We start from the raw sequence: 25,903 nt of genomic DNA on the forward strand, positions 1-25,903 counted from the left end.
AGAGAAAGTTACTTACAACAATAAAGAGAAGAAAGGCCGCTTATCTGGGTCACATATTCCGTAACAAGTATGATATACTAAAATTAATAATAGAAGAAAAAACCGAAGGAAAACGTGGACCTGGTAGCAGACAACATTTATGTTAAAAAACATACGCGATTGAACTGGTACGAACACTTCATCTTTAATTCGCACCACTCAGGACCGAAATTGTCGCCAACCTTCATTAAATGGAGCACGTCTCCTCAAGAATCATATTTATATCATCATCATTATCATCATCATCATCATCATCATCATCATCATATATATATATATATATATATATATATATATATATATATATATATATATATATATATATACTTCTCTTATTTCTTATTTCTTAGACCTTTGATATATTAATGCATCGAAATGTTCTTGATTTTAGGTCTGATCTGGTTTAAAATTACTGACAATATGCGAATTTATATTAATAACTTAATCACCTCTCTTTTTCGTGTAATAGATTCCGTTTCAAGAATTTTTGTATCTTTATAATTGAATTTATGGTTTTTGATATTTCATGGTTCGTCAATGCAGTTCTATTTTTTTATCGTATTGATGACCTCTTAGTCTATTTTCTAAATACCGAGAGGTCTGCCCTATGTAGACAGCGTCACAATTAGTACAAGGCACTTTATATGTAATATTACTTTTTTTATTTGTTGGTGTTTTAGATTTTAATTTAGTGAAATATTTGGATAACCTGTTAGGTCCTTTATGACTTATAATAATATCACATGTATTCAAATAATTTGATAGTTGTTAGGATTGAAGTTTAAATATCTTGGGGACCAAGTTGGCTTCGAATAATAATCCTCTGTTCTGTGGTTATGTTATTGTTAATTTTATATAATGTGATATCAAGAAAATTGATTCTATTATTTTGCTCGACCTCTATTGTGAATTGAAGATTTTTATGATAAGAATTGAATTTTTTATTTATGTTTTCAATTTGATTCTTTGGTACGGCAGTAATGCAATCATCTACATATCGGAAAAAGAATGAAATAATTATATCAAGTTTACTTAGGATGGTTTTCTCAAGATGTTCCATCATTAATTGTGCTGTAAACTAGAAATGGTAGCTCCCATAACATAACCATCAATTTGTTTGAACCTTTCATTTTCATATTTGAAGTACTTTGTCGTGAGTGTAATTTTTTCTTTGAAATCCCATGTGTTTTTGATATAGTTTTTGTATTGGTATAAACTTTTTTTCAAAATGTTTTCCAAATAACTAGATAATGGAGTAAGAGGAGTTTGAATCCTTGAAACAATCGATTACAGGGAATGTCAGGCTTGTGCAGCTTTTTTAAACCATATATTTTAGGGGTTAAGGCATTGCAAATTTTCAATTTTTTTGCATCTGATGACAAAATAAAAAGTTGTTGTTCCTAAGATCCAATTAGATCATCATTTTGCTTTTGATAAGAATTTATACGGTTTTGTTAAGTTTATTTTTGTAAGTTGTCTCATTGTTTGATAATTTTATCATTTGCTATATTTTTGTTTGTTCTCAAATTTATTTCTAAAATTAGTGATAATATTACAAGTATCAGATCTTATTCTATTTTGAATTTCGTTATTTAGATGATAGGTGTTGGAGGACCTAAAGATAAAACTTCTTTCACTGCATCTAGTATGACATTATCAGTTTAATTTTCGATCCATTTTGATTTTATTTCATTTGAAACAATTATCAGTTATCAATTTTCTTAATATTTTTATCTTCGCATTTATTAAAAAAAAAGATTCAACTCTTTCTCGAATTTTTTCTACAAATTTTTGTAAAATATTAATAAGAACTACTTCACTTATTTTAATTGCAATGTTTTTTTAATTCATTTTCCAATTTTTACATTCATAAGAACGAAAAAGCTATATATGATAAAACTGACCTAAAAACTTAAGTAAAATTTATGGCTCTATTTTGTAAATTCTAATAAAATTACAAATAATTTAAATGATTACTGCTATATATTTGAGACGTAACGACTAGGAAAAAAATTATTTTTCTTATTAGAATAAATTTCTATCAATATTTTATTCTTTTTTGATATCCATGATGTAGGTGATCTATTGATTAATATAAATATGCAAATTGTCAGTGTCAATAACATATTTTGATAAAGACCGAAGTTAAGTCGATACATTTATTTTTTATCAATCTTTCAAAAATTTTTGGAAAAACTAATTTTAAAACAGAAGATACCTAAAACCAAGAACATTCTGTTTTGAAATTAATGTTTTTTCATAAGGCTTATGAAAAAACAGTCACTATATAATATAAACAAAGACCAAAAATAGGAAAACAGATCAACATACCTTCGATTAACATGTTCGAATGTTCCGACTTATGATACGACAACTTAGAAAAAAATTGAACAAGACCATACGAATTTTTGTCAAAAACATAATATTTTGATCTTGGGAAGAATAACTTTTAATTTAGCGATCAGATGCAAAAAAATTGAAAACTCACAATGCCTTACCTCCTAAAATGTATGGTTTACCAAAGCCGCACAAGCCTGACATTTCCCTTCGACCGATTGTTTCAAGTATTTAAACTCCTCTTACCCCATTATCTAATTATTTGAACAATATTTTGGCAAAAAATTTTATACCATAATAAATACTATATCAAAAATACATGGGATTTCAAAGAAAAAAATCAAAAGCATAAAAATTCCTAACGAATATAATTTATTTCGTTAGATGGGGTTTCTTTATATACAAATATTCCTATTACCATTGTGCAAAAGAATTAATAAAAAAATGGGACCAAATTAAAGAATATACAGAAATACCTCCAAATGAATTTATAAAAGCTATAGAAATCACACTTATAATATGATCCAAATATGAAAATGAAATATACAAATTAGTGGTTGTGCTATGTCGCTACCATTTCAAGTGTTGTAGCACAATTAGTAATAGAAGATATTGAGAAAACTGTCCTAAGCAAACTTGATATAAATTTTCCATTCTCTTTCCGATATGTAGATAACTGCTTTACTTACCAAAGAATCAAATTGAAACAAATAAAAAATTCAAATTCACTTCTTAGCATAAAAATCTTCAATTCACAATCTAGGTCGAGCAAAATAATAAAATCAATTTTATTGATGTCACATTATATAAAATTAACAATAACATAAGAACAGAATGGTTTACGAAACAAACTTGGTCCTCCAGATATTTAAACTTCAATTCTCGTCATTCTATGTGACAAAAAAGATCAATGATAATAAGTTTGGCTGACAGATCTATCAGATCCTGAATTTAGATGCTTAGCTACTCAGAAAGTAAAAACTGCATCGAAAGAAAATAATTATCCGGAAAAATTATCAATAACATATTCTAGAAAAGGATAATCAGATACTACAATCAATTAAAAAACAAAATAGATACGAAACATCAAAACATAAAACATTTTTTCACCATATGTACAAGGACTTTCTGAAAAACTAGCGAATTATTTGAATAAATATGATATTAGTATAAGTCATAAAGGACATAATACATTATCCAAATATTTCACTGCATTTAAATCGAAAACACCAAAAAATAAAAGAAGTAATATTATAAAGTGCCTTGTACTAATTGCGACGTGGTTTACATAGGGCAGACATCTTAGTGTTTAGAAAATAGTTTATCAATACGATAAAAAAAATAGAACTGCAACAACCAAACATGAAATAACAAAAACATATAAATTCATTTATAAAGATTCCAAAAATTCTTGGAACGGAATCTAATACACGAAAAAAGAATTTTTAGGAATGATTCATATTCATAAGAACGTATAAGCTATAAATGATAAAAAAGACCTAAATATTTACGCAAATTGTCAGTGTCAATATCATATTTTGATAAAAACTTAAAATTAGTCGAAACGTCAATTTATATCTATCTTTATCTAAATTAATAAAAAAAACTAATTTTAAAATAGAACAAATCAAAAATCAAATATATAAATAAAAAGTAAAATATACCGAACGGTGTATTTAGATAAATTAGTGTGTCAAGTATTAGTGCATGGTGAATATTTCACTGTATTTAGTGTTAGTTTAGAAATAAATTGTGTAAAATAGTGTGTATAAAATCACATCACCGTTTAAAAACTGTTCAAATAAATAAAACATCACAATATATGAAACATCAACTCTAATACGAGATACCTATTGCGAATGCATTCGGGGGGTGGTGATTGAGAATTTATTATTATTTGTATTTTTATATAAAGACATTTCACACATACATCAATGTCCATTCTATTTTATGAGAGCTTCCAAAGATGTGACAATAGATATATCGCTTCTCTAAATTACTTTTCACGTGACAGATAAATAATTATTATAGGATTTAGTTTGTTTTATTATATGATGTAAACTTATTATTCCCATTACAATTGATATGACCATACACTTCTTAATCAATAAATATTCTTATTACAATAGATGTAGGAGTAGAAATAGAAGTTTATGTTGAAATGATCTCTAAAAAATTAAATAGAATGCCAACAGGAAAGATGAAAAAGAATGATCTTGAATCGATGTTTTTCTTCTTACCCTATTATAATTCATTAAGCATGACTGCTTAAAGACTCCGTATTGTTATCGCTGAAGTAATTAACGTCGCTGTAAGATCGCTTCAGGTAATTATTTGTATTTTCATTGTAGTTATTGGTCTCATATGGATTTTTTGTAGATTTTCCAAAGTTGGCAAAATCGTATGGATTTTTAGTTGTCTGCTTCCTAAGCAGATAGTAGTTGCCTATGAAGTGATTTGTAGTTCCAATCGTTGTAAAAGGGGAAGGTGATTCTGATGTACTTTTCGTGTATAGATCGAAATTATAAGGCGATTTTGATGTAGAGAATTGAGGATAATTAGAAAAAAAAATACTACTAGTGGTATTATATTCAGAAGGAACTCCGGTAGAGTGAACCTTTCGAACATTATAGGGGCTTTTATATTGAGTTTGGGTCTGAATGTTTTGGTATTGATTGTGGTTTACAGATTTTTTCCTAGTATAAAGTTCAGATTGTTTCTCATAATTTTCATGCGGTTTTTGTACTGAAGACTTATGTCTTTTTTCACTGTGAACTTCTTGATGCTCTTGAGATTCTTGATACCTGTTTTATTATCAGATGAAATAAAAAGAAATTTGAAATAAAAATTTAATATGTATCACTACATTATCATTAAAATACGAAATTTCATGACAGATAAAAATTGAAAAAACATTGGTCCATATACTTAACATATTTACATCCTAAGAATGTGGGATGTGCTGGCTTGGGTAAAATATATCTGGAATGTTCTTGACACAAATGTACTCATAATTTACCATTTATGTCAATAGCTTGATTCTGATTTTTGCAAAATTACAGTTATAAATCAATGACTTAAATATTTTTATAACACAGTTCAGTGAATTACTTTCAAAACGTAAATTACATACTTATAAAATATAATTTGAACTATACTTTATTTTATTTCATTCAACTTGTTTTGATTTCTTACAATGTAATAATGTCAACCTACCAATACTTTATACTCTTTTTAGAAATTTTATGAAATTTGAACCTAAAAGGATTGAATGTCAATAAGGACCTCAGAATGTTAAGTTGTGCCTTTAAACATTTGTTTGTGTTTATTTACGTGAAATTTGTATTTACGCAAAATATGGTGAAGACTAAGATTTAAATATTTAGTATTATTGGTTCACAAATTCAATTGTATGTGAAGTTAAAATTATAAATTTCACTCAAAAGAATATTTTTCGTGAAGATTTGCCTTGATTTATTCGTTTCAACGAAAATCAGTTTTAAATTGCATGTAAAAATTTGACTACTATGATTTGATAAAATTCGCCCTATTTTTATTTTAACAACTATTTTAATCTGATTTTTATAGAAAAGAAAACAGTATGTGGCGCTCACAATATAGAATGAAAAAATATTGGCTACAAAAAGTTAAATTAATGATCATTATTGATCTGAAGCCGATGCTAAGATTTAAGTGGTGAAAATAATTACTGATAGATTTTCAGGTGAAATCCAGGCTTCCACCGCCGTCAGACTATATGCTATCACTAAAATGGAATTTGAGAAGGTCTATAAGTTTAAATACGATTATGCAGGTCATGTAATAATAATATACACAAGACGAGTAATACTTTTTTTCACACAACGGCTCAATGAAAGCCTGTCTTAAGCATAATTTTAAAATGAAATAACGAACAAGGGACTATCTTAATGAACTACATTGATATTTAACTCAGAGGAGTAAAATCAAACTAACATATTAACTCCCTGCCAAGCGGGGGAGTAGGTTTATAGGAAGATATGTTTATATTTTCCAGTTTTTTTAGGACCTACTAAAATTACTCCCAATTATTCACTCAAATTCTCACCTCCCCTGGTGTAAAGTACTAAAATAAATATCGAACATATTTCAGTGGAGTGGCCTTTTGATTCTATGCATAGACAAACTATCTTATTATGTAAAAAAGTGCTTTCCCTTCTTCTCAATAAAAAATAATAGTAATAGAATCAACTATTGCTTTTATTAATATAAAAACGCAAAAAATAATTGATTATGACAACTGGTTTGTATAACGTAGCTTAGTATTTCTGACGTTGAGTTTTTGCTTTATTGCAAGAATAGAAGATACCAAAACAATACTTTTAGCAAAACATGTGAATAAATTTCTTCTTCCGAATTTCGTCTGTACGCGACTCCTAACACATTTAAACTCACGACACCACCTTTTCATTATAACACTACAGATTTTTTAATTTAGCCCCCGAATCTTTTTGAATTTGCGTTGGAGTGGCTATCTTGAATTATGGCTGCTACTGTGAATACGAGTGAAAATTTTTAGACTTGTCAGTTTCAAGTGTGTGTCTATACATAATCGGTGATGATAAATAATTGTTTTAATTTATAAATAGGTATAAAGTGCTGCAAAGGACGACATATTTAAGTAAAAGATGGTTGATAACTGAAAGCTCAATAATTTCGTATTTTCATGATTTAATCGTAGTAATACATAGCTTTTCCGAATAAAAGGATGCAATGGTTGTGCTTGAATATGTTTTAGTATTTTCCTACGTTAATTACAATTTTCTATTATTAATAATAAATAAGAGTGTTTTATAATTACTGATGTATACATAGAATCCTCACAAATTATGTCTGGGGTTCATATTCATGTCCTTCGGTTGGTGCATGTATGTTTATTATGCTCATATTTTATTTTTCTATATTAACTTGCACGTAACGTTCGTTCTGATATCGCTTCTTTTAATGCATCTCCACTATTGAACTTCTTGCTTTATTCACGAAACTTTCCCTCTTGTTTTGCTTCTTATACTGTTAAGATTTTGAAATCTATTTATTCATTTTTTGCGTTAAAACGTTCAGGGCTCCTTTGTCGTACATACCTCTTAAATTCCACGCTCTTTTTTCTAATAATAATTTTTTTATTTTATGGTTTCTTTTTTTTATATTTTGTTTCCTTTAATATTCCTGAGTTTATATGAATAGTTCACTTTATCCTATTTTTTCTTCTTTCGCCTTCCTTTGGGTTTCTTTGAGTATCTATAGGTTGAGTATGACGACATGTCATACATGTTTCTTCTCTACAAATCCCAATTTTTGTTTGTTCATCATTAACTTTCTTGGGGTTGGGGTCTTACAAAGTAGATATGCTGATTGTCCTAGATTTTTTTCAAGTTAGTTATCCATTGCATTTCTTGGTTTTCCTGAATTATTACTCTATCCTCACAATTACATTAGTCTTCCTTTTTCTCATTTTTAAGTCATATTATTTGTTACAATTCTATTTGTATTTCCGTTATATTTTTTAAATAGAGAGATCGACAACGATCTTTTGGAATTTTTGAATATATTCTGATGATTCATCAGTTTTATTAGTTAAATATTTGATAGTTATTGAAAATAACATATTCAAATCACAACATATCCAAGAATTAAGAGTAAATACTAATAATAAACAATGTTTTTGATTAAAATGTTTCCTTTTTTGAGTATACTTACAATGGTCTTGAATTACTCCTTACATAAGAAGGTGTATTTTGTGAATAATCTGGGATAATATTTTCGTGTTCTGCAACACATTTTCCGTTAAGGCAGTACTGAAAAAAATTATCAACATTATTAAGAATAATCCCTATGCCTAATGACCTTTAATTGAGGTGTAATCAATATATGAATTGAATTTGTTCAAAATAATTAGAAAAAGACATATCTATGTGTTGATAGCCGTATTGATTTTAAGAATATATTTTTTTTAATTATTAAAACTTCTTGAGTACGTAGGTTGATTTTTATTTGATTTTATATATATATATATATATATATATATATATATATATATATATATTTATATTTATATATAAATACATATATAATGTATTTAAATGTTCTTCTTTAAGTCTTTATCAAAATATGATATTGACACTGACTATTTCCTTCGAAAAATTTAAGCCAACCAAAAAGCTGTAATATTTTATGTTTACCTAGCAACGATCAAATTTCAGCGATAATACTGCACTAGTGCAAATTATCGATAATTTGCACTAGTGCCAAATTTTCGCCTAGGATTAATAAACATCATTTGGTTTTAATTTTATATTTTAAGAAAAGGAATAATTATTGTTTATTTTAAATTAAATTTTTCTCAGGAAATAGTCTGCCAAAATGCCCTCTCGTGCATGTCAAATTGTCTCATAATTTCCTCTCGTGCGCATTCGCGCACTCGAGAAAATTAAATTATCGACAATTTGACATGCACTCGGGACATTAATATTGATAATCTGTTTATTTATATTTATATTTATATTCATTTATAGATCACCTTCATCATGAATATCAAAATAAGGATGAAGTAAATAAACTTAGAACTTTGTTCTAATAAAAAAATTAATTTTTCCTTGGTCCCTATTTCTCAAATATATAGCAGAAATCAATTAAATTATTTGTAGTGACAATATGCCAATTTATATTAATCAATAGATCACCTTCATCATGAACATCAAAATAAGAATAAAATCAAAATAGTCTATAAATATATATAAATATATATGTATATAAAAAATAGAGCTATAAATTTTACTTAAATTATTTAGATCTTTTTTATCATTTATAGCTTTTTCGTTCTTATGAATGTGGACCATTTCTAAAAACTCCCTTTTTCGTGTATTTGATTTCGTTTCAAGAATTTTTGAATCTTTATAATTGAATTTATGTTTTTTTTTATATTTCATGGTTCGTTAATGCAGATCTATTTTTTTATCGTATTGATGACTCTTAGTCTATTGCTTAAAATTTATACATATCTTAGAATATCTCGTAATACGAAAAAGATATCGACATGCGGTTTTCGCTATTCTGTTGCTAATTTGGTTTACTTTTATATTTCTTAATTAAAACTGCATGTTTCCATTCAACATTTTTCAAGGATAGCTAGATTTAAAAAATAAATAAATAGCGCTCTCTAGCGTATACGTTACTCATTAGGTTGTTTCGAAATTATAACTCTTACATTGGTAGAAAGGAGCTCTCTTCAAAAAGACTAAGTTTGCATAGATAGGTTAAGTAGAACTGGACTTACAGGCGTTTTTTCATAATAAAGTTCCGGCTTCCCCCCACCTCTTATTTGAAGAGAGACTAAAACCAAAATCAAATATACGCTGAATTTCTTGAAGAATATGATAATAATACTTTAAATGCATCTTAATTAAGCAATATTTGTAAATTATTCATTTTATAATTTTTGCTATTTAATTACGCCCTCTGGCGGTGAACTACTCTGTGAATAATTTCGAGGTTTTTCTCGAGGTCACTATTGATATAATTTTTTTTCCCGAAGCTGTACTATAAACGGTTCCCGAGATATGGCTGAAAGCCATTCTTATTGGGATACCCGGTACATATGGTAAGGAAAAATGTTTTATGTTCCGATGTTTCGTTGGTTTCGTAAACCATTCTGTTCTTATATTATTGTTAATTTTATATAATGTAACATGAAGAAAATTGATTCTATTATTTTGCTCAACCTCGATTGTGAATTGAAGTTTTTCATGATAAGAATTGAATTTTTTACTTATGTTTTCAATTTGATTCTTTGGTACAGCAGTAATGCAATCATCTAGTTTGATTTTATCCTTATTTTGATATCCATGATGAAGGTGATCTATAGATCAATGTAAATAAGTAAAATGGCGGTGTCAATATCATATTTTGATAAAGACTTAAAGAAAAGTCGAAACGTCAAAATTTATCTTTCTTTTAAAAACTATATGAAAAAATTAATTTTTAAACAGAAGAGACCTAAAATCTAGAACATTTATATGCATTTATATATATATATATATATATATATATATATATATATAAATAGATAAAAATTTATCAATGTCAAATATCAAAATATGATATTATTAATTTACCTGTCCATCTCCGCACGGTGAGCCTTCTGCTGCCGGTCTATAGGCTACACAGTAGCCACTACCCGAATCGAAGCAAAAGAGTTGAGCGCAAACTCTATCGTCTTTCTGAAAATAGAAAATAAACATTGTTAATGCTTCGTTCTATTATGAAAATAAGTAAGAATCTTACGAAACATGCGCTAGTCCCTCTGTCCCTTCTACATTGCGCATCTAATGTTAATAATTTCCCTGGTAACACTCTTGGTAAACTCTCGTCTTCATGAGGAGCATTATATAAACATGTAGCTGTATCTCCACTGAAATATAGAATTTTTGAATAATAAAGTAATCTATCTGATTGAATAAGAAAATGCTCAAACTTCACAAAATATGATTTCAATATAATTTTTTCTTCTAATATCCGGTGTCAAAGTTTATTTTTAACTCACTTCAAAAAATGGTGGAAACTTGCCACACTACAAGAGGACCATCTGAAACCTCTTTCTGTGTGTCGTAAATCAGACATTATAAATCCATCAGTCCATTGGCATTTTTCAGCTCCTGGACCACCAAGATAAGATGGTGGTGGACTTCCATCATGTACAGCACCCAGTCTATAAAATGATAAGAGGAATAAGGAGTGATTTATTCTAGAATAGACGAAATTTTAAAAATACAAGGTATTACCGTATGCATTAAAAACGATCTTTATGAATTTATTCTAATAACAAATCCTTTTTAAGGTATTAAACTTTGGTAGAAAATAATTTTTTTGACACATCAAACTGTATTGGAAACTCTATTCAAACAAACTAAAAACAAATATCAAATAATGCTATAAAAAGAATGTTTTCCATTATACTACTAACAAATCCCCCGTCTTTCTGTCATAGTATAAGGAGTCAAGTAACAACGATGGCCGATGGCTGTCTTTTTATTCATGGTTACTTGCAGTATGACTAAGTTGCTTTCAGGGATATTTTGTGAATACTCGTATTTAAATTCCAAATCATTCGAGATTGTTTACAGAGTTTTGTTTCTGTCTCAAACAGTATATTGAAAAATATGGTATTTAACACCACAAATAACTCTTCAAATTTACTAGCTTTTAGAAATTATTGATTTGAAATCACTATAATAAGCTACATTGATTATCAACAAATACAAAACTAATATACTTACAAATGACCAACTTCGTGGGCAGCTACAATTATACCGCTAAATCCTCCAGTGTCTTCAATAATAGCAACAGAATTGACTTTTTCCAGTCTTTTATTCACCACACATGCTCCACCGACGTAAGCGAATCCTGGTAAACATTCGAAAGGATGAAATATCTATTGTACTTGGCATGTGTCAACCCTCCACCAAGTGAAAAGCTTCTTTAGCTAATGGTGCTATTGCAAGAGAATAATGTCTTCACAAAATTGTAAGATAGTTAGTCAAAGCTATATATTTAGTTCGCAAAAGATTAAATAATATTAATCAACTATATACTTATATGAATAATGTTTTTCTATAGGGAAAAATAAATTTTTATAAGAGATATATCCAAGTTATTCTTCATTGAAAATTATGTGGATGATATAATTTTCTCCCTTCCATGGAATTAAATATACTATTTTTCCTCAATAGTTTCAATCTTTATAACAATTCACTTCAAAAAGATAAAATATGGAAAAATCCTTATCTTTTCATGATTATCAATTTATAAGGCGCAACGACAAGAAAGTTTTAATCGACTGCTATAGGAAACCGATGTATTCTTGAAAATATATAAATTATCATTCATATTACCCACGCACTACTAAGATTAGTCTAATCAAATAAATAAAACTGAAGTTCTAACAACTTGTAATTCAAAACTTTATGAAAAATCCTAAAATACTCCTGATATTGACTTTCACATAAGTGATACTATACCTAACAGTAATAGCTTGTCTATACTTTTACACTATGTATAAAATCAGTTACTTCGAAACTTTTCAGAATTTTCAAACGACAATAGAAAATTGCAAATAAATAACTTTATGTCAATTTTTAGTAAAATCAGAGTTAAAACACCAACGAAACTAAAATAATGAAATTCCCTGTTTAAATTGCAAGGAGAAATATATTGATTAATCTAGAAAGTCACTCTTTAATCGGATTACATCTCACCAAAGTGACATCAAATTATACTCCAACAGATATTCATTTGCTGAACACGTATTTCATGAAGGATAATCTATCGATTATAAATACACCAATAACTAAAAATAACTACCAAGAAAGAATCACTCAATATTATTAGTGTATTAGTAAATAAACTGATTTTAATAACCTTATTGTAATTTATGGTATATATTTCAAAATAATGAAATGAAATTTCAACGACCTTCAATTGAACCGATGTCAATTTCAAAAATAAAAGATCCATATTTACATCCCATATCCTCTTGAAAGTTGTTTGAACTAAATTTAAAACAATATTTCATTATAAAATTTACTACCATGAATTTTGTGAAATACACTATGTTCATTCTATTATTTCACATTTAATACCATAAATTTAGTCCCGAAGAATAAATAGTGGATAATCTCGTTTTTAAGCAGCCGAAAACCCAAGACTATGAAATTATTTATTTTAGGCCACCACTGCTATGCTTACTTCCATCAAATATTTACTACAAATCACTACATTTTTCCGTAAAGTCAGTATGAAATTGTTGATAATGATGATCGTTGGGATAATTCTGCCGTCATCTTAATGTTCAATAGTAAATTGAATATGTTTGGAGAACCTAGCAATTATGTAATAAAATAAGCACACAAGGAGCTGTGAATATTCTCAAACTACATCCATAAGACAACCTAAACACACGATATCAATTAATCAATATTTTCGTTGATATTAAAGCAAAATAGACATTACTACAGTGTCTAAGCAATTTTTCAAATGGATCGTATACTCACGATTAATCGATTATAATTTAATGTCATATGAGAATTTGTGATCGCAATTAGTGTTATTGTCGTTCAGAGTATTGTACTCCGATACTATGCATCTGGTTGATATTACATAGGTGTAGAATTTTGAGGTCCTGACATAAGATATAATAAACTTTAATGTATAAGGTGTTACTTCGAATAAAAAAGTAATAACGTAGTATAGTGTCTATGGTATAGTTCTCAATCGTTAATGTTTGTGTGGTAAACTAGTAAATTACTGCAATATCTAGAGAAACTTCATTAGAAAAACAAAAAATTAATATTACAAAAATAAAACCTTACAAGCAATAAATGACTATAATATTTGAATGTGATAGAAGATATAGCAGGTAGTATAGATAAGACGAAGCAAATTGAAAATATATAAATAATGTCAAAGAGTTAATACAAGGACTTGGAACTTGATTCAGATTGAAACAATTTTACGGATGTAAACGAGTTTGATGAAATCTTAAATATATTCAGGTTCTTGTTATCAAAATAGAAAAATGAAACAGCCCCCCATATGGGTGGAAAACTATGAAATTGGGATACTCATATATTCTGTTATTCTGAGGAAGAAGCACCGTTGACCTATGAAGACCTTATGGTGAGACCTTATTGTTCTGAAAGAAAATAACGATTAGTGTAAGGTGCTTTGGCCCAATAACAAGAAGGTGATAGGACAGTGGGAAAGTGAGTGATTAAATAAAAAACAATAGTAAGTTTATAGCAACGTTAGTGGCTCTTGCTATTCTAGTGGTAGTAAATAATGGTATGGGTTTAATGTAAAAAGATGTCAGAGACGGATTTAACTTAATTGAAGTAAATTAGTTGAAAAGATTTTTGAAAAGTATGGGATGCAAGATAGTAACCCTGTATTTACATTGATTGATTTAAATACATAAATTATTATGATTTTAAAAATGCAGTAAGTACGGTGAAATTAAAGATAATTTGTAGACAAATCGAACAATCAGTGATTTAGAACAAATATTCAGGTATGTTTACCATAATATAATAATTATTTTTAGAAATGAAATGATTGTCAAAATAGAAATTCAGCTACAGGTTATGTATATAAATTGCGATAGTTGTAGTAGTAATGACGTTTTAATACAGTTGTAATTCATGCAGGTTTTTTACGCTGTTCTTTGAATTTATAAAAGTTATAATGAAGGACTACTGTTAATAATAGATCGATTCATAAAACATATCAATAGTATGACTACTATTTTTCATTTCCATCTCTTTCAATCTAATCAAAATTGCTAAAAACAATTTTCACTCTTAGATTTGTAATTTATATTTAGTATAGGAGAAAATTACAATTTTCATTTCAATTTCAAAGAAACTGATTATCGTTCTAGGTGAATGACATTAGTATTTACTAATAAAAATGATATAGCTCCCATATTATTTTTTGCAATTTTTTTCAAATTTCCTTCTATTATTGATTGTTCATATGTATAAGCAGTAATTCTAATGGGTAGTCACATATTTTAACATTAACTCAAATTATTTTACTATTTGCAGGAATCCTGAATACAATTACACACGGGAGAATAATGTTGAGACATACTGAACAAATTGTTTTTTTGTATATTTTCAAAAATTTCAGAAATCTAACATTTGAAAGCTAATACATAATGTTAAATGGCGCGTGCAAAATATATAAGTTTATGTTGGATTTAATAAGTTTTTTAAAGAATATCATTATATTATAATTAACTGTTTCAATAAAACAATATGTGGGATCCGGTAAAAAAATTGGAACACCTAAATAACAATGACAATTCAACATAATTTAATAAAATTTCTTTTACTAATTACTGAAGTCTATAATACTTATTGATAATCCTTAATTTTCCTCATTATTTTAAATTTCTATTCATTTCGATATAATACCATGCAAATAACATGGGTAAAGTTCGAAATATAACTAAAATTGTACATATTTTGTGCTTTAACTGGGTAACTGTTTTCTCTTGGGAAAAGTTTCGAAGTTTTCAATGAGTTGGTATTTTCCGGAAAGTTCAAAGTTTCTATTTCAATTAAGAACTTGCTCGGTTATCATCAGATGAGTCTAGTATAAAATATTATGTCACAAACGACGAAATGCTTCATATTTTGCATGATGCACATTTGATTAGTGAACATGGTGGAAAACATCGTATGTATAGTGAGTTAAAAACGTATGCGCTTATGTAAAGGGTGCCAAAAGAAACTAAAAGAGGTCTTGTGGTTAAATCTATGTTTTTTCAGAGATGAGTAGCGGTTGTCAAGTGGTTCTAATTGAAATGCAATCCCATCCAAATGGAGAATAAAATGTATAAGGGAGTATTATAACGGAGGACGTTGCTAAAATCCTGATAGACATTTTTTGTATTTTTGGCACCTCTTCTATATTACAATCGGACAACAGCCATGAGATCGCGAACTATGTCATGTTATGTACCATATGGAGTGGCTCTAAAATTGTATATGGCAAACCGTGTCATAGCCAGTCACAAGGCAGAGTTGAAAGGGCAAATTAGAATATACAAAATATGCTCATGATGTGGATGGATGATGAAAACTTCAAGCGATGGTCAGAGGTTTGAGATTTGATTTGAAATAAAGGGCTTACTATGATGGAATACAACAAGCTCCTTATACTGCCATATTCGGGCTTGATGTTCGGCATCTATCCACATTAGCTGAGAGCTTTTTCTGATTCAAAGTTTCTTCCATGTTTTGTTGGGAATACAGTGAGAGTGAAAATTCCAGACATTGATCGAGTGGAATGCGATTTCAGAGATACTCTCAGTATCGAGAAAATCGATGACGATTTTTATAAGGTAGCAAACAAGAGAGGAAATATCGACGGAAATGTTTTCCAGGAACCAGTTTTCTGCTTGTAATGAGAATTTCTGTGATCACCGGAAAAAAAGTTTACTTCTTGCAAACAGTCAATTTTAGGAGATAGGGCTATAAACGATGTAACTGGAAAACTAAATATATTATCAATAAATGTAAATGTAAAGCTATTTGAAATAATTGTAACTCCAAATGTAACAGTAGATGTCTCATTCGAATAAACAGATTATATTATTCTATTTTACAGGATACAGATTTAGTGCTTCTAATTTTATTTGTAAAATATGTTTTTTCCACTAAATGTGTTCTCCAAACATTTATGGCCTTACAATTTTGTGGTAATACTAACTTTACACAAGGGAAAGCGGATAGAACGTGGTTTACTCAGTTGAAGTCTGAAACATGTACAATTTTAGTTATATTTTGAACGTCACTCATGTTTTATGGGTATTCTGCTGATTATCCAAGTAATACTATGTTTGTCCATAGCATATAACGAGAAAATGGCTTGTTCACTTCTACTTATGTTTTTAGAGTTAAAGAGTTATAGTATTTGTATTGTTTGTATCTTGTTTTTTATGCCATGCATTTTGCATTTATTATACGCTTTCAAATCTGTATTGTACGATAAAGTTGTTCATTTATGATTATTGGTTGGCACATGTATTTTTCGCTATTTGATCTGCTTTCTCATTTTCTGTTAATGGGGACCCACATGAAATCAACATCTATGTAACTATTTCTGCAATTTAGTAACTCTGTCGCAATTAGAGTGGCTATACGACGAGAAGATTATAATTAACAGCAGGTTTTTAGTCAACTTTGACAGGCGGATATTATAAGAACGTTTTTAAGGTTGGTTTCTTGATCGCTTTTAAAATGACAGAAAGAAATGATGAGAGTATGAAGGATTTGACAGAGTACTCGAAGTAAAAGGCGGATTAGCTTCAATTTCATCTTGTTTTTTGAATCGTATGTGAATACTAAAATTTCTGATTTCTGATGTAGATAAGAGGAGAATTTATTGATGCGATGTCATTATTATATGGGAAATCCAAAACTTGTTTTGAGCAGATATATTTTGACTCTGCCATAGAAAAGGGAAATGGTAACTGGGCTGGAAAGAAAAACTTTATTTTTGAAATGATCAGATAGAACATTGAGGGTCACTAGATTTCTTTTGTTAGATCTTACAGAAACAGCATAAGATATGTTTAAGAAATTGGTAGTTCTTAGTTCCCAATAAAAGCTTTGGCTAAAACTTGTACGGTGGCACCCAAATAAATGTAAAGTGTTGTATTCTCAATAACTTCCACTGATTCAAAAAGACCTTTCTCAGTAGAGTTGTAGACGATCGTTCCGTAATCCGTTTAGATCTAATCAATAATCTGCGCTCAAGTTTTCCAATGCGAATGACTTTAGTATATTAATTCCAGGTTGCCATTGGACTTAATTAATACCCGGTATACTTTGATGTTAGACTATGTAGTTTCCAATTGATTTCATTCAGTTATTTTTGAAATATTTTTGACTCTGCAATAAAAAACCATCTGCGAATAGTCTGCATTTTACTCGCGATTTACATTTTTGTTGTGACCAAGATTATTGCTATAAGAAATAATCTCGTATTTAGTATATCCCATTTATTGGCTCTTCATACTGTCTGTATTGTAAGAATTTATAGATATATTCCAATATGTTGCCTCGTATTGACCAGTCACTTCGTGTTTATATTATTATTTCCAGACCGTATCGCGGGCTTTATGCATATCTAAAAATACTCTTATGCAGTGTTGTTTTATTGCAAAGGTTTTATGTATTTCCGATTCTAGATCAATAATATTATTGATCTAGAATAAGATTGAAGGTGGTGCGGTTTTAAGGAAAACCCCATTGTTCTCTAATAATTGTCTTCTAAAGGAAATACAAATAAACAGGGCACTGTTTTAGAACCAATTCTAACATCTGCTACTCTTGCAGAGCACCATCGAGGCAGAAATAGAGCTTATCCACAAGTCCTAATGGCTATTTAAATGGTGGAGTGTGATTAAAAATACTTTCTTCAAAAATACTAGTGATTCGATAGTCAAGAAGCGTTGGTTGAATTTCCAATTTGGGTATGATCTGAGTTCCAAAATAAATGTAGCAGTCGTTGGACATATTGGAATATTGATAACTGATTCAACACTGATTGCGTTATGTCTTGATCGGGTTGTGAAGTAGGTGTAAGTCCAATAAGGGAGTGTGATAAAGTAAGAGCTTGGGAAAGAATAGGATCAGGAGAGAGAGGGGTAATGAATCGTGAATTCAAAATGCCCTCGATCTCTGTCAAAACTATACACAATTTTTAGAATGTACATTCATCCCACAATTATTAACAGATAATTGCAATTTATTTTAGTTATCGACAATGAATTGCTCAATCTTTGATTTCCAATTTACCTCAAGAAAGGTAGTACCATTATCGGAATTTATTTCAAACAGTGTTCTGTATCTAGCTATAAATCGACGAAACGAATTAAGAAAAGATTCTGGCGATAAGTCGCTAAGCAACTCTACACATTTTGTCATGAAACAAATGGAAAGCAGTGATCTTTGTGCCACAACCTGATTTTGATTTAATTAGGATAAGACCCGTATAGTCCACTCCTATAGTATGAAATGGAAATGATGGATAGACACGCTGTTTAGGTTGGCTTCTCATAATACGTATACTCACTGGAGAGTTTATACGAAAGCAAAGTACACATCTGCGAACAATTTTCCGGACTAGTGTTCTCGCATTAATGGCCCAATATCTATCCTTATTGCCTAGAGTAAATTCTGGGGACCAAGTCGATATAAATTAGTGTGTTCTTAGATAAACAAAAAATTTAGTGAGATGGTGAGTGTATGGGAGGAGAAATGAATGGTTTGATTGTTGAATGGGCCCATTCAAGTATAGAATGACAAGCAAGCTTGGGAGTACGTAATACCGGTGTCGTTAAACCTCATCGCACGAAAACGTGTCCAGTTCACCAGTAAGCACTGAACGTATTTATAGAAGTATCAGGAAATTGATCCACCTAGTCGCACTTGATCGAGACCATTATCGAAGATACTACTTCTTATAAGAATGTATATCTTACCAACAGTTGCAAATCTTGCATTAGTGAGCAAAAGATGGCTGGGTATATCAAGATTGGTGATGTCGACATTTTTTACTGATAATTTTCCATTTATCACAGGAATCATAAGACAGGAAAGGATGGATTTGAATAAGTTAAACGTTGGGTGAGAGGAAACTGTACCCACTCTATCAACCGAGGAAGTGACCTGGTTGATACCAATGACTGATATATGAATCGAAATATAATCTAGACTAAGGCTCTCGCAGCACTCTTTAGTTAATATTATTGGTTTGAGCTGATGAATCCAGAAACAAACGAATATATCCAACTCGCCTAATCTGTTTTGCACGTGAACTAATGCTGAGGGTGCAACATGCATCTGTCTAGCTGTCTTAGGAGAATTCAGAACCACATATAACTTGGGCTGTGCTACCCTCTAAGGCCGAGCGAAAGTAGTGAAACTATTGAATATATCTTAAAACTCAATTTTGATTTATTAAAGAATCAAATGTATCTCTAGATTGCAGCCAATGTTTATAGTGACCCGAAAACTTGGTTAATTTAATTTTCAAAAGTTTTAGTCCATGATATTTGCATTTGCCAAATTGTTTATTGATGAATTATTATTTGTTCTATTATTAGATCTATAACAGAAAATTTGCATCTACTCAAATTTTCAAAATATATGTGTTCAAATTGTTCCTTTCTTAACATCGAAGTCCCCAACAAAATTATACAGAGTTGCCGGGTCACCAAACATTATAGGAAACACTAAACAGAGAAAGGTAAGATTCAATTAGGACTGATGTATAAGAAGTTTGTACGTGCACTACGACCTGAAAGATCTTTTGTGTCCCCTTTTTACTAGAGCTAGACTAGATAGAGGGAAAGGTAAAGAATAAGGAAAATGGAAAGATATGAAAGGCAGTTTTTATCTTGAATTAAGCAAAAATAAAAAATAGAAGTTATGTTAATATGTAAACTATCAACTAGAATTGATCTATATATAAGTTGTACTGGTGTAATGGAAAGTGAAAATAATACTGCCAGAATTGCTTCTCAACTTTCAAAAATAAGATTTCACCTAGATAGACATGGGCACCAAAATAACAGGAAGTCTATAAAAATGCTATAAATGATTAGTCCATGTGAAGCATAATGAATTGACCTGCTAAGGTACATTGAATATTATTAAAAAAATTACAATCGAGTCTATGAATGAATTTACATTAAATGAAAATAAATAATTACATAATAGATAAAGTGCTTAGGAACCTGAGAACTTACAATACATCTTAGGCTGTTCTTGCTAGCATTGTATAATGTGCATAAATTGATTCTAATACTAAGAAGATAACTTTTCAAATCCACAATATTTTAGAAGAAAAATAAAGAGTAGTTTAGTGTACGGAAAGAAAGTGCTTGAATTTTTGCTTTTTGGTACCTGCCGTTCCGCGATTGCAAACATCACTGGGGTATGATTTTCTGCACATGTCTAGTCTGGAAAAAATTGATTCAATATTCAAAATGTGACTCTTATTTTTAGAATATCTATTCCTCTCTTGTGCAACTTTATAAATATGATAGGTTGAGTGATTCAATCTATTCTTGTATTTCAGCACACTCTATTATTAATGTGAAAACATACTGTTGCACAAAACAAGAATATTTGGTAACCATTTTCCACATAATATGTGATTTACCAAGAGATACTTGTTGTAAATCTAGATCATCGTTTATATTTCGTATACAGTTGAAGATATTAACAAATGCATCCTTTGGGCATATGATAGGTAAATTTTGTAGTTAGAAAATTATTTGTATTCTACTTCAACATTTGATAATTTCTAGAAAACTGATTTGAAAATAAACTAATGTATAGATTCGTAATAAAATATCTCTTGGTGAATATTTTGCTTATTTGTTAGAATAACATATTAGTTCTCATTTCCACCATCCGATTGGCACCACCCTCTCAATTTGTCCTTTTTTGATCCGGGTTAGTAATCTCAGCTATTTATATGTACACGCTAATGAATAAATAAACTAAATAATAAAATTAGCGCATAAATTACCCGCTGTTCCTTTGGTACATCGTCCACCTTTTCTACGGCGGCACATGTCATATCTAAATAAAAAACGTATTAATCTTGTAAGTTTATGTGTGATTCGATTCCAAAAAAACCTGTCTTAATTTGAACAAATACCAATATTTTCCTTAGATATTTTCAATCTTAATTGGAATGTTGGTATAAGTTATTGAAAAGATAGATCATTTATTTACAAAATCAGTAATTAAATGAATTCTGCAATAAGTAGAGTTTTTCTAAATTTACTATTGATCAATTATCAAAATTTGATATGAAAAAATTAAAATGTTATTGCATAACTTCTTTTAGAAACTTTATGTAGGAAAAAAACTTCGTTAATAGTGAAATCATCAAAAGGATCTTTAGAGGGAAAAGTTCTACATGATATTCCTAAGGTGACATGATACTACTGAACACGCCTCAGTGTAAGTGTCTTGTAAATTATGACAGCAAGCAACTTACTTCCTTCCAATACATCATCGATATTCTTATTTATTTCTTAAGGTTAAATATAGTTCCTCTTAAAATAATAATATCTAGAACATCAGTCTCACGTACTCAATAAGTCCACGGCCTAACACATTTTTTCGTAAATAGGGACCAGATCTGGAGAACACGTTGGGTGGTTAAGCAATTAGAAATACAATTTGTTCAATTTTATCACCGTTTCCTTGGATTGTCTCGACGAAACAAAATTTGTTTTATCAATTGATTAAAAAAACTTCAATATTCATTGTTCATAGTTTAATCTTTCCCAAAAGAGTCTATAAATAAAATAACATGCTCGTCCCAACAAACGGAAGCCATAAGGCCAACGATATTTGTAGAAATCCTGTTCTATTTCACCTAAAGAGCTCCTAACATCACTATGAATCGTGGTGCGCCGTTGCATTTTATCAGCGGTGAGCAAACATGGTATCCATTTGAGCAAAGCTTTGGACAAAACATAAAAAGTTATTACGCTTTTTTGTGATATCTTTAACTCCATCACTATTTCATGCAACTTCAATTTACGATCGCTCCAACCCATTTTAAGAATTTTTTTATCAAAACAGTGCCAGGGGTTTCTGGCAACGCGTCCCTTCGGATAATTGCTGTATAATTGGGATATATAATTGCTATATAGTCTTGCTATATTTGTATGTTCCGCACCTTTTAACCGTTGTTATTGATGTAATGTGAGTTTTACTTGCTTAGTATCTTTTTCCATCAAAATGTATATTTCATCAATATGCAACACGTGGTTTTATCCATTTTTAATACAACCAATGCAGCATTACTTTATACTAACAAAAAAGACGATGCCAGGCACGGAACTTATTGACTAATGTGTTTGAATATTAACATTGTTTTTGGTGTGTTATTTTTAATGGTTTATTAGATTTTATTTCTACAGTATTTAGTTCTTAGAAAACGCATAGAGATGTAGAAATTTGATAAATTTAAGTCATTATCATTATTATACAGTGCTTCTCAAAAGGCCCCCTCTTTTCTTTTGAACGGTGATACTAAGACTGATGAAATTTGGATCACAGAATGAACTGTGGTAATATTCTCTACTTGTGGTAATATGTGACGTAATAGGCATCGTCATCAGGTAACTGAAACCAATAATATTAAATTGGACCTCGTTTGTGACGTATCTAGATATTCAATCATACAATTTCTTTTATTTACCATGTTATCGATGGTTAACATTAATAAACACTAAAATTATCAAGAAAGTTGAAGTTTTGTGATTGACTTTTTTACATGCGATAATATCATGAATTTTTAGATCAATCCTATTTATTGGTGAAAGTAGAAATAATTTTCATGCAACGGAATGCATACTCTGATCACTCTACATCGAGGACTTATTTGGGACGTATTTGAGGGAGCTTTTTCAAAGTTTCTTTTTTTTTCACAGTCCTAGTATAGTCTAACGGTGAAGTCAGTTATAGTACAGTACACGGGGTGTTGACCAATAACAAATTTCATCCATACAAATTGAAAGTTGTGTATCAACTTTCACATGAAAACCCCGACCGAAGGCTGTATTTCTGTGACAGTATGTCCATTAAAATTCTCCAACACCCAAATTATGTAAGGACAATTTGTTTTAGTGGCGAAAGTAATTTCTGCCTTGATGGAAATGTTAATACTCAAAAGATGAGGTATTGGAGTGACATGCACAGAGGTCATTAAAAGTAAATGTTTGGGTAGGTATTTTGGAAAACCACATATGGAACTCTTATTTAACCAGTGAAATATATCTGGATATCTCGAAATGTAAGAAAATGCAATTGGATCATTAATTCCCTAAATTATGGAAGATAATTTAAATAAATTTGATAACTTGGAAATAACGTTCCAACAAGATGGTGCAACTCGATCACAGGACCTAACCTAAACACCTCAAAATTTTTTTCTGTGGGGATACCTTAAATCTAAAGTTTACGCTATAGCTCCTGACACTGTTGACGTTCTAAAACAACGAACTTGAAAAATGTACGGCAATCACTCCTGGCACATTTCATCAAGTCCAACAATCTTAACCATCGCAACATAGCGAATAAAAAAATATAATGGTTGAATAGGTATTTTAAATATTTTCCAAACGAGGTTACATTTGCCTATTTAATATTATTGGTTTCAGTTACCTGGTGACGCTACGATGCGTATTATATCACCCATTACTACTCTACAAAGAAGAAATAGTACTTTTTCACACTCCCAATTTCATCAGTCTAAGTATCACCATTCAGAAAGAAAAGAGGGGAAGGGGACACTTGAAAAGTGATGTATATCATAAAATCATTAAATAGTGTAAAAAAGAAATCATTACATAAAGCAGGTAATTACGTATAGTGTGTTATCAATGTAAACAATCTAGCGTTAATGTATTATGACAAAAATATTATGATAACGACATGTCTCTGACTCAAGATCTAAGTATATTCAATTAATATTAGATCACATTACTGGCAAACATTATTTTTAGTGACTTGATGAAATATTGACAGAATCAACATGTGTCTGCAACAAGTTTTAAATATCATACAAAATAAAAGAAAAAAATAATTAGCTACAGTCTATTATCAATGTAAAGAGTTTGTAGTTAATAAGTGAAGGAAATAAAAGGAAAGCGCGAAGTTTATGAAATATAAATAATCAAGTCATCTGTCTTTTTACAAAAAATAATTTTGGTAGCAGGGTAAAATTTCGTTAGCAGTACTAATATTGCAAATCCGATTGAGTCACGCATACAATTTGTTAACAGTGAGCTAGATTATTTTTGTCGATGAGAGGTGCCATTCTACTTGGTTGCTATTCAAAATTTTTTGCTGTAAATGCTGTAGTTGCGTGAATAAGGTGGTTAATTACATTCTGCATTACATTACATCTAGAATACATGTTTCCCCAATCGATATTAGGAATTCCTGCCAGATTGTCTCATCAGTTTTTAACGATTCACTCTACAAGCTATATATTACTACTCTATATTATATGTCCAACAGCATACTTTTATGAAAAACTCTTAATCATTTTCATGTAAAAAATGCAATGAATTTAGATTTGTGATAGTCTTTCATATTAAACTGATCCTTGTTTCAGTCACATTCTAATAAAGTAAGGAACTATTTTTGAAATTTTTCTCAGTACTAATTAGAAAACTTGGCCATTTCAAAAATTTCCTGAACAATTTTAGAAATGTATTTCTCACATATTATGTTATTATTTATATCTCAATCCAACGAAGATACGTACTTTGTTATGGCGACTGCTACATCATATACAGGAAGCCTCCTCTCTCTGAATAAATATTTTCCCATGTCTGTTAAAGCTGCCGCTGAATCTATGGCATCTCTACCTACTCTGTTTCTTTCTAGATAAGGAGTGGCATCCCTACCCTGAAAAAAATTAACAAGAACTATACCTTGTAATAATGTTTCAGATTTGAGAAATGGCTTGTAACGAGGCAGTTCTGAAATTTTTGGAATATCATAACCGCCCATATTCTGCAAATGATATCCAGAGTGGAGTAAAAGGTGATTTTGGAAAATCTGCTGTTATGAAAGCACTGGTTTTTTTGGTTCAAAAAGGAAAAATACTTGAGAAAACATATGGAAAGCAAAAGGTATAGTTTCAGTTGAAAATTTCTAGTCATCCTTATTATTAGCTTTATTCGCGTATGATAATTGGAATACCAATAAAACTATAATATATATTGCACTGTCCTAATGCTAAATAGCCTACTTAAATTTGTATAAATGCTAATCAAAGCGTTTAACTGCCTATCACTTTTTTCTAGACATTCTTCGATCTAACTAAATTCCCTATTTTTTATTTTGTAAGTAGAAACAAGAAATGAAGTACTCACCCTCAC

At 29.7% G+C, this 25,903-nt stretch overlaps 2 protein-coding genes across 8 annotated transcripts in view; one reads left to right on the forward strand and one right to left on the reverse strand.

The window, feature by feature from the left end:
* Positions 1–25,903, forward strand: part of LOC130448957 (homologous-pairing protein 2 homolog) — a 76,661-nt gene that overhangs the window by 50,064 nt on the left and 694 nt on the right. For all 4 annotated transcript variants that reach the window (XM_056786573.1, XM_056786574.1, XM_056786576.1 and 1 more), the window contains exon 2: positions 25,472–25,654. In XM_056786573.1, coding sequence (XP_056642551.1) covers positions 25,481–25,654 — 174 coding nt within the window. In that variant the 5' untranslated portion in view covers positions 25,472–25,480. The remainder of the gene's footprint in view (positions 1–25,471; positions 25,655–25,903) is intronic.
* Positions 1–25,903, reverse strand: part of LOC130448956 (A disintegrin and metalloproteinase with thrombospondin motifs like) — a 140,526-nt gene that overhangs the window by 11,243 nt on the left and 103,380 nt on the right. The window contains exons 8-15 of one of the 4 annotated variants that reach the window (XM_056786568.1): positions 25,285–25,427; positions 20,889–20,944; positions 11,688–11,814; positions 10,955–11,119; positions 10,696–10,822; positions 10,527–10,631; positions 8,113–8,210; positions 4,617–5,180 (exon numbers count right to left, since the gene is read on the reverse strand). In XM_056786568.1, coding sequence (XP_056642546.1) covers positions 4,631–5,180; positions 8,113–8,210; positions 10,527–10,631; positions 10,696–10,822; positions 10,955–11,119; positions 11,688–11,814; positions 20,889–20,944; positions 25,285–25,427 — 1,371 coding nt within the window. In that variant the 3' untranslated portion in view covers positions 4,617–4,630. Of the gene's footprint in view, positions 1–4,616; positions 5,181–8,112; positions 8,211–10,526; positions 10,632–10,695; positions 10,823–10,954; positions 11,120–11,687; positions 11,815–20,888; positions 20,945–21,519; positions 21,573–25,284; positions 25,428–25,903 lie in introns of all 4 variants that reach the window. The other 3 variants (XM_056786569.1, XM_056786570.1, XM_056786571.1) reach the window with 3 other exon arrangements.

Source organism: Diorhabda sublineata, chromosome 9 (genome assembly GCF_026230105.1).
Source record: "Diorhabda sublineata isolate icDioSubl1.1 chromosome 9, icDioSubl1.1, whole genome shotgun sequence".
Lineage (NCBI taxonomy): Eukaryota > Metazoa > Arthropoda > Insecta > Coleoptera > Chrysomelidae > Diorhabda > Diorhabda sublineata.